This window comes from Stenella coeruleoalba (assembly GCF_951394435.1).
Source record: "Stenella coeruleoalba genome assembly, chromosome: 10".
Classification (NCBI taxonomy): Eukaryota; Metazoa; Chordata; class Mammalia; order Artiodactyla; family Delphinidae; genus Stenella; species Stenella coeruleoalba.
Window position 1 is genome coordinate 85,603,406 of NC_137156.1, and position 15,817 is coordinate 85,619,222.

The window sequence follows — 15,817 nt, forward strand, 5'->3', positions numbered from 1 at the left end:
TATTCAAAACATCAGACACGTTCACAACCAAGAGGACAATACAACTCTTTCACAGAGCTTCTCATAACTACACTTTACAAACAACTGCATTCACTTAACCTAACACATGACCTTGATCTGATACATCCATAAAATGGTATATGTATCAAGACCTTCTGATGTAAAGTTCAAAGGAGGAGAAAAATGGTGGTTTCCTTTTGGGCTCCATGTAGTTTATTTTACAGTAAAAACCATCATTCTCATATTAGCAAGCAATTTCAGACTTACTACCATGCCACTGAGAAAGTTAATTGCGCTTCACTCCAAAAAACAAATTCTCTACCACTGACAACAAAAATTTAAGTAAATTTAAATGAAAAGCCAGTGTTTTCATTTGAAGAACAGCATGCATAAAATGACCCAATTGTTTTCACCCCTTCCCAAGTTCTCACACAGTAATGTAAGAGCCAATGATAGTTATATTCACGTCCAAATGATTTTTTCACTTCTTCAACAGATACTAATTCACGACGTTTAAAAAAACGGGTGAGGGAAGGAAGAGAAGAAAAATAACATTGATACAACAAAAGATCAGGGAGTTAGCTCTTGTTGAAGTAGAAAATCATGGGGCAGGGAGGGTGCTGGACTTTGGGGAGAGTGTTTCCCATCTTACTGTAAATGAAATGTTTAGAAATTGTGTATTTATATAAAATGACTGATGGCTGTTCTGTTGTCTCTGTGGCCATCCCTAGGAAAAGCTCATGAGAGCTGTCCGCGTTTGAAAAGTCAGGATATAAAAGTATACAAGGCCCATTGTCCAAAGAAAGAATTTAAAAGCAACACTGGTTGCCAAACTGTGCTCCCCACCCAGTTACCAAACACAGGATACGAGCCCGTTTGTTTACTTCTCACAATTGAATGCATACAAAAAAGGTCTCCGTGCAGTCCCCTGGACAGGTCAGTAGTCGGTGTTAAAATGCTAAAATGCCCTGATAAACCTTGCATTTCGAATCCCCTCCCTGGCGCTGCAGTCAAAGGTCTGTTTTCCTTTCTTCGCTCCTGCCTACTGCCTAACATAAACTGTCATAACTGCCCAGGACAAACGGCCCTTTTAAAACAATCAACTTAGCCTACCTCACCCACACAGGATAGGATCTTTTTTTGTGGCTCGACTTAAAATCAATTCTGCCTTCTCTTTTCCACACCCGTCCCGTCCAAGAGTCATGAGCCGTCACCTAAATCCCAGCTGTACTGGGGCTACAGAGCACCCACCTCCCAAGGAAGGTCTTAGGTCTAAACTCAACGTGGGGCCTGACTTTCTCAAGGAAACATCTCAAGGCAACTTTAGGGGAAAAAAAAAAAAGAGACTAAAGTACGTTGCTCTGGCCCAGGATCAAGTGACTTACTGCAGAGGCGATCAAAAGAGGGGAAAGGGCGGGGGAGGGGGAGGGCTGCCGATTCAAAAATTATGAGCCACTAATGACTGGGGATTCAGTAAATTAATATACTTGTTCCATCTGTCAACATCCGAGTTCAGACCTTGTTAAAATCCTAACCACCAGTCCACATCATGAAATTGCTACCATGTGACTCTACTGCATGGTAGCACACAAGGCCCACCACCTGCATGGTAATTTCAGGAGGCTGCCCGCTTACCTTCGGGGAACAGGGCTCTCCTCATCATTGTTACAACAGGTCTCGGCCACATCCAGTGGCACTGTGAACACACCGCTAGAATCCAAGGAGACGTGCCCGCGCGTCTGGGTCTACCCACCCTTCAGGATGTGAAGGCAACGTCATCTCTGCCTTTCGAAAGGGATGGCAAAGGGTGACCACGACAAACGCAGTGTCCTGGAGCTGCCGAATGCTACTACAGTGTAACCACCTTCCCCTGGGTTCAGATACAAAGTATTCCCCCTTCTCCCGGCAACTCCCTTCCCAAATTCTGACACCACCATCGCCTTTGAGCGCCCGAGATGCCCCCTTTCTGACAGCAGCAATTTGGGAGAGTTAACTTTTATCCTTCCTTCTGCTGTGGAACTTTCGGCTTCATATTTCTTTATGTGCCCTCTGAGCTCATCTGAACTTTCATGTTCTCTCAGCATGCAGACGTGCATTCCAAACTATGTCTAACAGACCAAATAAGAGGTTAATAAGAAGTGGCAACAGAAAGGAAAAACACAATCCCCGGTAACTGATAAGAATGACAGTGCGGCCCTTTTTTGTTTGTCTTCAAATATAGAGTTAAAGATCTTTAAAAAACTAAATTTTGATGCCTTTGAAAAGAAAGAAGCACAAAATAACAACAGGGGGTTATTGCCTGTGAGCCACAGGGGAGAAACTCCATAATTCTTATTCTCCCTTTTGAAGGCTGTTAGAAATCTGATTCAAAAAAGCAACAGCAGAAGGGGAAACCTCTTGAGGCTGTAACCATTTCCTGTGATCATGCATAATGTGCTTCAAAAGTGGGTTTTTACCAATTCTGTTGATCAATTGCACCTCCTTCATATCCCTTCTTTTTTCTGCTGTGTTTACATCTGATGTGACTCAGTGACGAGCACTGTCTGAGACTGTGAAACAGGCCTGTCATGTTGATTTATGGGCGCATCAAACCACAACTTGTCCAAACTGAAGCTCGCAGTTCATTAATTAGAGAGTTGTGACTTTGAAGTCAGCTTTCAGACTGTGGTTTTTAACATTTGGCTTAATTTATATGCTCTTGAATGTGGATCTCTAAGGAAAAAACTGAAATTCCCTTCTTGTCTTTGAACTTCTTTTGACCGCACAATAATCATTTCTTTGTCCAGAGTGATGCCTGCAATCCCAGAGTCATTAACGCGCATTGAACTGCCACTGATGAGTAAGCCCTACTGAATTAGAAAAACAGCCAGCAAAACAAAGCTGAGAGCCTTCTGCACAGTGATATCTCACAATTACATGCCTTCCCTCCCTGTGCCATTTCCATTTTAATTACTGTTAGTCCTTTAGATTTACATTTTAGACACTTTTTAATCTGTTCCCTTTTTTATTATAGCAGCACCCGGTAGCGCGCCACCGTACTTAAGGTTGTGTCAGCAGTTTCATTAAAACGCCTCCTCCCCTTCACCCCCAAACTGCCCCTACTCTGCAGGGGTTTCCACCCAGGCTGCTAAACAGGACTCCAGGATGAAAACTTGGCAGGGCACGGAAAATGTACCCAATTTGTGCAGAGGGAGGAGACGGCAAAGTGAGAACGGCTGGCTCCTTCCCAGGATGTAAAACGAGCGCTTCCCGGCACCTGAGCTCAGCATCCGGGCTCCTGCGAGGGACAGGGGTGGGGTGGGGGGGGTGGGGTCACCTGATGGGACTCCCTGTAAACTAACGCAAGTGGCTGCCTCCTCTGGGTCACCACAGAAGCTGTTCAGCGGGATTCGGACCTGTTTATCAAACTCTGAATTGTCATTCCAAGGAGAACACTCAAATGGAAAGAATTTGAGTCCACCGTGAAAACACGAGGAGATAAGTGACAGCGGATAACTCTGGAATGGGCAGAAAGATGTCACGATAGTGCACACATGCCCAGAGATACTCCCCCATCTGACTGAGCCTCAGCCACATGGAACTGCGTAGAAGGTGGGACGGAAGCCCTCCCCGGGAAGGCCTTCCCTCTCATGGAGTGAATACTGTCACCTAACTGGGTGGTGGGCACGTGTGATCACTACGGGCACTTACAAAGGACCGTGTACGTAGAAGCCGTTGCGATACGCGAGCTCTTCTCGGGAAAACACAAACAGTCCAAGCCTGCCTTTAGCAGTTACGACCCGTGCAACTTGCAGGAAGAGGTTCAACAGAGATCGGGGTGTTTCGAATCTCGCTCTGACTTTTGGGGTAAGAGATTCTCCTTCCAAAGGCAAAGGCCAGCACCACCTACTCAAGCTCTCTGAGCTGGGAGGGGGGTGGGGAACCAAGTGTGCGACCAAGTATAATTTCCCTGAGTGCACCTCACCTCTCCCAGGTAGATCCTGGACCTCAGCGGTACCAGTTTGCAAAAGCAGCCCTAAAGTTTCTGCCACGATCCCTCTTCCCAGTGCCCACATGAGGTACACCTGGGGTGGTGTTATAAAATACGTGGCAGCCGGCAAATGGAACCCAGAAAACTCTGAAAGAAAACAGGACAATAACTCTCGGTCTGAAGGCTGAGAACCGATAGAGTCGGCTCAGTTGTGCAATCATTTAAGAGATGAATGACAGTTTAATCGCCACGAGAGAGTCCTCTGGGATCTGCGGTTTGAAAGTAAAATAGGTATTGTCGGTACCTCTTTAGGCTGTTTTCCAGCATGTTGTTGTAAAAGTTGAAGCTGCAACTGTTCCTGTTGTTTTTTATAAAACTCTTGAAGCTGCTGCTACAAAGGAAAGAGAGGACGGTAAGTAACAGAGGGTAGCGCCAAAGCCACTGTCCCTTTCGGCGCCATATACACGCTGCGGCTTGAAAAATGGCGCCCTTTTATCTGTAACGGCCTGACCTTTAGTCTGAAACCCGACAATAAATTTCAGCGCACGCTGACTCTTCTTGGCATTATTGTTTGAAAAGTAATCTCCAAAATGAACTGATGAGAAACATACCATTTTCTACACAAACTAATTAAAAGAAGGCAAGGGATGACCTTTGATTGTACAACAAAGCCAGAGCGCCCTTGCGGAGGGAGTCTGGTGCATCTCTACCGCAAATCGCGTCCATGCTTGCTAAGTGATAGGCTCGGGCGGTGTTGGGGACCTGTGTTCAGTGTCTACGTCAACTGCGTGGGGAGCATCCTCTGCTGTCCTGTCCCCACGGCCTCACCCCAGCAGCTCCCATCCCTATGGTCCCGAGTCTCCTCTATTTGGTTCAGGTGTCCATCAAGTCCGACGATGAGGCCCCCACGGCACAATGGCACCGGAAGTTCGCTTCAGCATCGGCAAACACGGAAGAGGTAAAATCAACTCTACACCTGACAATTAACCAACTCCAAGACGTTTCTTGATGTTTAAAAGAAAAATTCTGTAAGCTTCTGAGTGGAGATGGGGACTTCAAGAGCTGTCACATTTAAACCTGCTCCTGACGTGCTCCCTGTTTTGCTTTGATTCACACCATTTAGAAGCCTCTGGCTTTCCAAATAAAAGAGCGCAAAGCCCCCTAAGCCTAAAAGATCTTATTTCTACCAAGTCCAATTACAGCCTTAATCTCAGTCCATTGGGTACTCTCCAGGCCCAAACCCTCGTGGCTTTGGCAGGGTCCCTCTCTTTCAGAGATGCTAATGCAACCGATCACCCAGGGACCGATGCTGCGTCCTGCCCCACCCTCCCTGCTCTGCTTACGCTTCTTCGACGGGCCAAGGAGCTGCTCAGGTGAGGGGACTCCTGAGAGGAGGGACGGGCCCCAAGGGGCCACGGGATGCTGGGGGAGGAGGAAGGACCATTACCTGCTGAAGCATGAGGGCCTGCTGCTGCTGGAGGAGAACCTGGAGCTGCTGAGGGCTCAGCACTTGTTGCTGGAGGATCTGCTGCATTTGCTGGGGAGTGATAACTTGAGGTGTCATCATAGCCACTGACACGGGAACCTAGAACGTTAACGAAGGATAAATAGGAAGCCAGGAAATTGCACGCCCGCAGCACTCAGCCTTCCGGGTCCAGGGACTGACCGGCATCAGCCTGCTTCCAGGACTGGCCAATTTCCCAAGTGCAGGGCATCTATCCAGAGGGGATGCAGCCACAAACCCTATTTAATCTATCAGGCACATTGATTTTAAATAAAGAAAAATAAAAGAAAACCCTGTAGCCGCTGACAAGGGCTCCCGATGGTCTGGTAAACGAACAAGGAGTTAAGGCTTAATAAATGCTACCTGGAGTGAGGTTAGTATGATCTCAGTTTCTTAATAAGAATGAGTCTTTGGTCATAGTGAGATGTAGCACGTTAACGCCAATGTGAATTTTGTTTTAGGGAAGAAGGCAAACAGGAACCAGTATTTTCCCGGCTGGAGCTAATACGATCCCCTTCCTCTGTGGACAGTGGTTTTAAGAACAATCAATGAACGCTGAGTCTTGTGGACAGCTGAACCTTGAATGCACCTTCCGAACTTCAGCACAGACCCTTCCTCTGATGCCTTTTAGCCTTCCTTATTCACCCAGCACACAGATGTCTCAATTCTTTCATATTATGTGCGATACCATTAAAAGCTGCTTTCCATGACATTTCAGTGACAAACAGCTACAGTGATGAACTTGATAGCATTTCATATTTGCAACTGTTAACACGTTTCTGCACGGGCATCTCTGCAAGGAACCTGCACGCTGTATCTGAAAGGATGATGTCTTGTTCAGATAAAACACTGACATTAAAATGACAGGCTGTCTTGGCCAAGGTTACACAAATTGTATTCAAGCGGATACCTAATGACAATGCTATGAATTCTGCAAGCTTTCTAGAATGTAATTTAGCTATTCAAAATAATCACTGCACTTGTGTTTAATTTGCAGACTACACGAGAACCATTTTGTCAGGCCCCGTAATACAAGAAGACTATTTCATGAAAAATTAACCCCCCCACACACACCAAATAAAAAGATAAGGAAAGGGGAAAAAAAAAAAAAAACAATGAAAGAAAAGACAAAACCTGTATGTCTTCTAACAGTAATATTTAACCACCTTACTTTTCTTTGGTTTCTAATCAAACATGTGACAGCAAGAAGCGAGAAGCAGTAAAGGATATACTTTGTTAAAAAGGATCTGCTGTCATCTCATGTATTACAATAAAAGGTAATAACATGTTTTGCACTTTGCCTGTGTGCCACTTAAAAAAAAAAAAAAACCCAGCACACAATAGCTGATTAGAAGATAAAAGAATTTAAAAATCTTTCAGGGGAGCAGTAAGCAAAAGGGAGAAATGCAGTATTAATTTTATGTAACATAATGTCTTAATATGCAGTTTATCTTGACTTTTTCACATGATTTGTCCTGTCATTTGCATAGCGAGCTCTCATTCCTAATTTCACAGTCATTATGCACTGATGTCCCGATTTCTCAGCATCACTAATTTTGATGAACTAAAAAAGGTTCCTGAAGGTCAGATTCACGTACAGTGAACAGCCTCCACCGTTGTTGCGGGCATGTTTTGTGTGTGGGGATGTTTATGCACAAGTTTCACATTGTTTGGAAAACACTAGCTGGAACATTTGAAAATTTTCATTAACCCTAGTCTGGAAGGTCATCAATGAATCCTTCCTATTGCAGTGGCCTTTTAAGCATAGATGTAGACACACTGTAATTTTAAACAGATGGGCATGTCTGAATATTTTTATATGCAAACAGGGACAGATGTATATGAGTGGATAAATTATCCTTTTAAAAAGATACGTCGCAGCACGAAATATCACCAATGATTAGAACAGTGAACTTGCATTTAATCTAGGACAAACACCAAGAAGACATGATCAAAACATCTAACCACCTAGAAATTCATTCCAATTAGTCGACTCTGTCTTCATACAGCAGAAACTTTTTGAATTTTTCAATCTCTATTGGGTGCCAATCTCTATCTTTTGAGCTGCGAAAGCCAACGTATCACAATAGAAGTTTACTTTTCCTTGAGAGTTGCATCATCATACAGGGAGGTTTGATTAAGCAAACAAAAGAACCATGTTTAAGGTTTCTTTTTTCCCCTGCGTTTCTTGGATGATGTACAATATAAATATTCTTGAGCCAAATTTCTGATGGTGATGAACAGGAAAACAGACAGGAACAGGGTGGTGTTAAGATCTAAGCTGGTGATGAACGTGAAATTAACAGTGTTACAACAGAAACCATCATAGAAACAATCTCTTGCTCATAATGTTTAAAAGGACTATGGAGAGCCTATGCAAGAGAAGGGCACCAGAGAACTTCTGGGGGTGATGGAAATGCCATCTATCTTGGCTGGGGTGGTGGTCACAGAGGATGGATACAATTGCCAAAATTCTTCCGACTGTATACTTAAAACAAATGCATTTCATGTAGGTAAATTATGCTTCAATAAAACAGATCTGAAAAGTTTTAAAAAAGGACTTACATACACAGCTAATTTTTAAACCCTCATATACAGTCAACAGTTTAAATCTCCTTTTCCCAGAGTTATTTATTCAATTTTTGTTGTCATGTTACAGAACAGTAAAACGAACTTGAGTCTCCTCTCCTTTTTCCCTTTGGACATCTCGACGGAGGTGGTGACAAGTAATCAGATGCTTAAAGCAGCAGCAGGCACAGCCAAAGGAGGGAAAGGGGCGAGAAGCCTGAGTAATCCTCCAGCCCGGTGACCAGTCTCTGAATAATCAGAAGTGGGCTCTTAGATCCTGACGGCCTTAACTTTGCTTTTCCTCTCTGAAACCACATTTTCACACACGTTCGCTCTGAGCTTCCAAAGTGGGCTCGAGCTTCATTTATAAACATAATAAAACTAAGATTTTTCCAAAGTTCCTCCTCCAACGTGTCAGGAAAATCAGTTAAGGAAAGCTTTCGCAAACGTAGCCAAATGAACCAGAAACCATTGTGGGGTGGGAAAAGGAAAAATAAAAAAAAAAAAAATCTGAGCACAGTGTGGGGCTTTAAATAGTTAAGAATTATAGCCTACATATCCACTGCCTTAGCTCTCGACGTCTAACTTTTTCATGTAGCTAGTCCTTCCTAATACTGGGAATCAAAGGGCAGGCGGTACCAGCGAGAGGCTATTAGAGCCCACACTTTATTGCCCATTACTACTGAGGTCATTAGCGGCAAGAGTGATTGTACTGGTCTTAACCTATTGATCACTGTAACCACTATCATTTAATCCTGTGTTGAATGTCTGGAAAGCAGGTACAGGCGCACAAGAGAGAGTGCTTCAGCATTGAGAAATATGGCCAAGGCTTCGAAATTACACTTTGATTCATAAAATCTAGCCAGTCGTTTAAATCAATAGTATTTCAAACAGTCATGTGAGTTTTCATCTACAGCACTCTAATATTTATGAGCCCCTCTTTCAGAGTATTCAGTCGAAACTAAACTCCCCCCCCCCCCAATTCCATGCACCTCCTTTACCCTCCTTTAGATAAAAACATTAATTTCTGAGGTGCTGTGTGGTACGGGGCTCAGGCCTTAACTAGGAGTTCAAGCTGATGCTCGATTTCTTCCTCAAATGACAATTTAAATATAATGCAAAAAAAAACCTGTATCCCCGATACTGTAACTACCTTAACTGTTTGAGTATATAGAAATGAGTATGTTTTATGAGTTAACAATGAATCATAGAAGGCAATTTATGAAGAACGGGAATGATTCTGTCTAGCTGCCTTCAGGGATCAGAAATTCAAATTAAACTTCTGGCAGACATTTAAAGAATGCTAGCATACAAAACTGAATTTAAACACACACACACACACACAGTTAACACTCTTTAGTTGAGTTTCAAGGGGAAGTCATGAATTAAAAAAAAAAAAAATTGGTTGATACACTGCTGACTGATACCAACTGGGTGTGGCCCACCCCAGGTGCACACAAACCTGCGAACATGGCAGCTGGACAGCTGTGCTGGGGCCATTGGGACACGGCTGCTGGTGTGGGCCTGCTGCTACCTTCCTACCAGCCACTGGGGAGATGTCCTCTGCACCAATAAGTGCTGTGAAAAGCCCATCCAGTGCTGTGTAAATTCTGCCTGATACAGTTTTCTTTTACTTCCAAATGGCTTTATATCATCTGAACGCTAGAAGAGTATTAAAATAATATGGCTATTTTTCTCCTCCATCCTCAACAGGGAGAGGTAGGTAAGGGGAAGGGGAAGAAAAAAATCTAAAAAGCAAACAAACAAATAAAAACACCCACAGAAACAATACTGATTTCTAATCTAGGACACAATTGGAGGAATTGGGTGGGAGGGGAGATGACACAATATAAATACTGAAAATAACATGTTATCCTTTCTTTTTCTTTCTCTTTAGTTTACACGCACGTTAACTCCAAGGAAATGCTGCCAGGTGTAAACACACATAGATTTTTGGACCTCAGCATTTCTCGTAATTGCTATGTGTACAAATAATGCAAATGAGAAGATAAAAACATTTTAAATACTGCTGTATTTCCATTTCTCTGGATTAAGAATTTAGAAACTACTTTTCATCTCTGGTTATTCACCTCGTGGATGTCCCAAGAAACTTAAGTCCCTTCTAGACCTCGGGCTGTGTTTGAATGATAACTGACCAGGTAAGGCAGTGTCACTTGGTTCATCAAATAAGAGCAAAATGAATTAAATTAGAATGCTCCAGAACATCAAAACAAAACCAAAGAAAATGGCTACACACACACACACACACACACACACACATCTATGTCAAATTTGATATGATCACGTGGAAGCGAACCTGTATAAAAGAAAATAAACAGCAAGCCCCCCCCCGATGAAAGACAACAGTTTTCATAATTAATAACCGAATGGATACAACTGATATATCGGCAAACAAAAAAGTTAGGAAGCTTCTATCTGTTCCCCATGGTGTTCAGAAAGAAGAAGAAGAAACACACACACAGACACACAAAAACCCAAAAAGCCACAGATACCATGTAAAGTAGGAAAGAAAATACATTTCTGACATAATATTTCAGTCTTCAAAAAATAAAAAAAAAGCATGCTATTCACGTGGAAAGTATAATTCTGTTCCATTATAGAATTCTGTTTTTTTGTATAACTCTTTTAGGCTTCGCTATTTTGCCACAATACTGTACAAAGCATTAAGGCAGGTAATGGTTATTATATTAATGCAAAATCATCTAAGTAGTCAGTCATTAGCATAACTGTTCTCTCAGTAACAATACAACCACCTATTAAAATTTTAGGGAAAAAAAGAGACCTCTTTAAAATGCAATTAGCATTTCATTTTTTATCATTTTGTTTATTACATTCTATCAAGAAAGGCTATCCTTCCTTCAGGAAGAATTGTATGGCCAAGACTTGCCTGCCAATCAGGTGTTATTTCAGGTTATCAAGCCTAATAAGCAATCCTGGCAACGCTCTCTGAGCTCTTCTTTTGTCTCTAAATTGTAAAAAGTGGCATAAATTCATATTTGTTTACAGCACGGGCATCTGTGGGACCTCCACTGCTCTCCTCTCACATTTCCCCCCCCCCACAAGGTTACTCCACTAGGCGCCAGCGTAACTGTTTTAGCTCTAATATCAGCTTCATTTGCATAAAAATGTAAAGTTTACATAAATTAAAACGCTTCTCCCATTAGTGACTGTTAAATACAGGAAACAGTGGAAGCTACACGTGAAAATAATCATCCAATAAGCCCTGATCTTTTCAACCTAGCAACTATTATTATTATTATTATTATTATCATCTAGAAAAATGCCCCCTCTTCCTTCCTCAGTCTCTCTCTCGGAGGAGGGATGCAAAAAACTTAGTGCACGTGGATCAAACCTGCTCTGACAGTTTATATGAACAACAACAACAAAAATCGTCTTTTAAGTACTGTAAAGAAGAGGAGGGGAGAATTATTCCAAGAAGGCACCTCAGAATAGACTCTACCCACAGATCTTTAGCTCTTGAAGAGAAAAAGAAGAGGCCTTGGCTACATAAGCTCCCTTACATTGAAGCATTATTCAAAAATAGTGAAAGGGAAGGCAACTGTATCCATCCTCTTTGACACACACAGATGATTAGAATAAGGAAAGACGACTTGGAGATGCAGCTGGAGATCAACGGATACTGTTAAATGAAGAAAAGTTAAATGTTGATCTTTTGCCCATCGAACATTTTTCTAAGACTAAGAATTAAATGGACAGCTCTTCATACTTTAACCAGCACAGAAAATATCACAGGGTGCTTAACTACGACAAAATGTACATCATATACATATAATTAATATATATACATATATATTTTACTATTTACTGAGATACAGGGGGGATTTTAGTTGGATTTAAACATGCAGGTAGGCCAAAATTACATCATTCCAACATTTTTAAGGCCTGACTGAGGGTGCAATCACCCTTTCTTTCCCCCTTTTTTCAGAATTATAACTTCTGCTTCTCAAATTATGTAGTTTCTCCTGCCTATTTCCAACACCTTTACCTTATCTATCACAGTTAAGCTAAGGGGTGCAAATTAGATTCTAATGGGAAAGCATCAGTTGCTTCTTTGACAATCTCACCATTCACTGATTTATTTCTAATGGAGACAAAGCCCAACCCAAAGCTCCCTATGTGATAAAGGCCAGAACATGTTCAAAAATGCCCAGTAAAATCAAGGCTAATGGGAAAGCCATGAAGACCCACACGCATGAAGTGGTGTGACAATTAGAGTAATTGTACAAAAAGCCATCTTCAGGACAAAGTAAAAGAAATTAAGCTGCCACAACAGTAACAGGTTAGATGAAAAAAATCAAAATTTAATGTATTCTCCCCTGTGTCATCTTGTTTTGTCAAGACATCAAATAGAATTGGGAAGTACAAAATAACAAGCCCTTGAGAAATCACAGAAGCCGACCTTTTTGATGTTGTTGATTTACCTTGTTTTCAGTTATTTGAACAATGATGTTTCAGATTTAAGGGCCTGATAAAGCTTAAAAATTAAAACATGATACTAAGGTATCCCAAAAAAGTGCACCCCCACATTTAGCCAGCAACTTCATTGATTCGTTGCTTTCAACCGCATTTGAAAAGGAGGCACAGTGCATGTATTCAATATTTATTTCTCTCATTCTAAATTAATTTCTCTTCAAACAGCTGTCAGGTAGGAAGAAAGACTCAGAGATTATTCCAACAGTCCTCAAGTAGAGGCCCAGTTCAGGTCTCTCCAGATAGTTCAAGTTCCCAGCATCTGTAGAAGACTGCTTAGCTAAGAGGTAGCTGAGTTTTCTCTTTTTAAAAAAGAGTAAATAAAACTGAATTTAGAATGCCATTTTTGAGGAGGGGGAAAAAAAAAAAAAGTACTGCACACTTTGAAATGACTGAAACCAATGTCCAGAAATCTCATGCTATTGCCAAGAACAGAAATCTTTCATCAAAACCAAACCAAATTCATGTCTGTCCCCAAACCCAGCCATGCAGGTATACACGAAGCTATAGTCCTTCTCTGCCCCCGGAGAGCTACAGCTTATCAGCAACATAACTCCTAGTCTTATACGAAATCTTACGTACAAAGATATATAAAATCAATATATCACAGGATAGCTTTCTCAATTTTTATGTGTAGATGGCTGCTTCTACTAGAGCATACATATGAACCAAAAAATGCAGCAGTAAAAAAACACATCTGTTTAAAAGACACTGAAAGTAAATAACCTAGTATTTACAAGCACTAGTAGAATTTGTAAGATCTGGACTAGTTAATAACGATTAAATGACCGTAACTCCTTGTCATCAAATTCATATGCATTTTAACACATAACACACACACCAGACACTATGTATTTATTTACTCCAACCTTCTCTGGTCAACTGTTGCTGCCTCATCCCTCGCTAATAAATCACAAAGAACTACCTGCAGTGGACTCGCATTATTCTATTTGCCAAACTCCTAAGAGGATAGTTTTAAGTTTCCCCTTAGTGGTGTTCATCTACAACTAAGCCACAGAGTAAAATAAATTTCTTCAATCTCCTTTTCTTGGCCAAATTTTATTCACATTTTAGTTCAAGCTAAGAAGCTCGTCACACTACCGTCTCCTGATTGTCTCAGTAAAACCCTGTAACACCAGCACACTTCTGCCACCTTACTCAGCTGAGATAAATCTGAAATCACATTGCTTTTAATTAATCTGGATTTTAATTTCACTGTCTCTTGCAATTGTGTGGAGGTTGGCTGAAAAGTTTGCAGAACTGGTCAGCGTCATGAAAGAGTTTATCTTTCAAGTGACAGCTCCTGTCAACTTGCAAATACAAGGCAGTGATGGTGAGGGTTTTGTTTTTACAGTACATTTGACTGTAAACAAACAAACAAACAAAATTCAGGCCAACCACTCCTATCACAAGCTTTCCGATAATTTATGGTTTACCAGCTGAGCAAGGTTACCCAACACTGCATGCCTTTAGATGCATTACTTCAGCTAGTTGAGATTTAATTAAGATCACAGCCTCTAAAATCCCTGTCAAATGAAAATTCAGAGAAGACAATACACTATATAGCCTCTTGCAGAATGTTTCCATTCCGTCCTCTGGAAAAATATGAGTTAATCCGCGTTTCTATGGCTGCAGACAAAAGTTCACTAATTTTGTTTTCTTTTGACACTTAGGTTGTTTTCTATTGTATGTCATGAGATCATTCCCTTCCAGGGAGGGAAGAAAAAAATCGAGAGTGAAACACGTTGCAGAAACTGCCCTTGACATTATTATCCGACATTAGCATAGCTTAGCTATGATGTCATCACATCTTCATATAATCAGCCCATGCTTAGGAGAGTTTCATTTAATGAAATATGTTTATTTAAAAACACAACACAAATGGGAAGCCTACCTTTCTTGAATTACTCAGATTAAAGAACTGACATGTTACGCTCCTCATTTCCTTAACTGACCAACTTGTTAACAAATGAGCTGCACATATGGGTAGAAAAGAAAGTTCTGGAGGCAAATAAGAGAGCATAAAGCCCATTACTTTCATACTATAAGCAGTCCCTAGAGTAAAAAATATATATATATTGTTAATAGATTTCTTCTTATAGATTGCTCTCTCTTCTTTTAAAGAAAAAATTTATGATCATGTGGTCCTTTACCTAGTCCAACGTATTTTTATTTGCATCAGCTTAATATCTGGTTGCTTATCTCATGCCTTAGAAATGACAGGTGCTCACAGTCTTACTCCTGACAGGCCACTACACAAATAACTGTCTTGCCTGAAAGGGCTAATGCAGTACTAATGAACAATAAATCAACTTTGATTATCAAGTGTCAGCCCAATCCGTTTTCAGTTCAGCTCTATCACATCCTAGAGTAAGTCAGCCAGTGTCTCTGGGTAGGCAGTCTGTATTTTGGTTTCATTTTTACACACTTTCCACTGAAATGTGTCAGGCAGCTACAAAGAATCACGTAAATAGAAGTAGACCTTTTTTCAATGTAAGCGAAGGGCACCACTTAGGAGAATGTGCTTCAGTCTTCATTCGGTTTACTTAGTGACGGGTCTTAATATTCGAGAAAGCTTTGTATTCTTTTAAACAACAATAACAGCAACAGATCCTAAACTAGAATCTTAATGTGATCCTGTTTAAGGTTTCTGACAATGACATGCTATCTTGAACACTTTACCACATAAACCAGCTCTGACCGAGCATTCCTCTTGGAAAATCTATTACAAACAAATGGAAAAAAAAAAAAAGGCATTAAAAAGGCCGCCTCTAAAATAAAAACTTCACTCGATTTGAAGTTAAAAAAAAATGGCTTCTTTAACACTGACTTCCTAATAAAATAAATGCAACTTATTTTTTTCTTAAGCAGATTAGTCACTGATAGTATGAGTCACATTTCCTGTTATTAGGCTTAATTTTTCCCCCAAACGTGTCACTTTCAGAGTGTTGGAATCTATGGAAATTAGGTGATTTGCATTTTTAAATTGGCTTGATTAGAACATTTGGTCTGTGTGGACAAGAGTATAAAATTATTAGATATTTTACTCCGAACCGGCAGGCCCTGAAGGAGTTAATCCCAAAGAGGAAAGAGTCTATATGTACTTTGCTCTAAAACTTTACCACCCACTTCCTAAAGGTCCCCTCCTTCCCATCACGACACTTGGGCGGGGGGAACCAAGAAAGTCTCGTTTCCACTGACCGTCTTTCAGGCAGTTCTGACAGTTGAGGTAGCTACATTCAAAGCCGGTTCGGATGGGAGCA

General features: G+C 41.2%; 1 protein-coding gene across 16 annotated transcripts in view; it reads right to left on the reverse strand.

The window, feature by feature from the left end:
* The window catches only part of FOXP1 (forkhead box P1), a 598,032-nt gene that overhangs the window by 91,014 nt on the left and 491,201 nt on the right, over positions 1 to 15,817 (reverse strand). For 13 of the 16 annotated variants that reach the window (XM_079934807.1, XM_079934808.1, XM_079934798.1 and 10 more), the window contains 2 exons: positions 5,418 to 5,555; positions 4,275 to 4,361 (listed from right to left, as the gene is read on the reverse strand). In XM_079934807.1, coding sequence (XP_079790933.1) covers positions 4,275 to 4,361; positions 5,418 to 5,555 — 225 coding nt within the window. The other 3 variants (XM_079934799.1, XM_079934797.1, XM_079934801.1) reach the window with 2 other exon arrangements.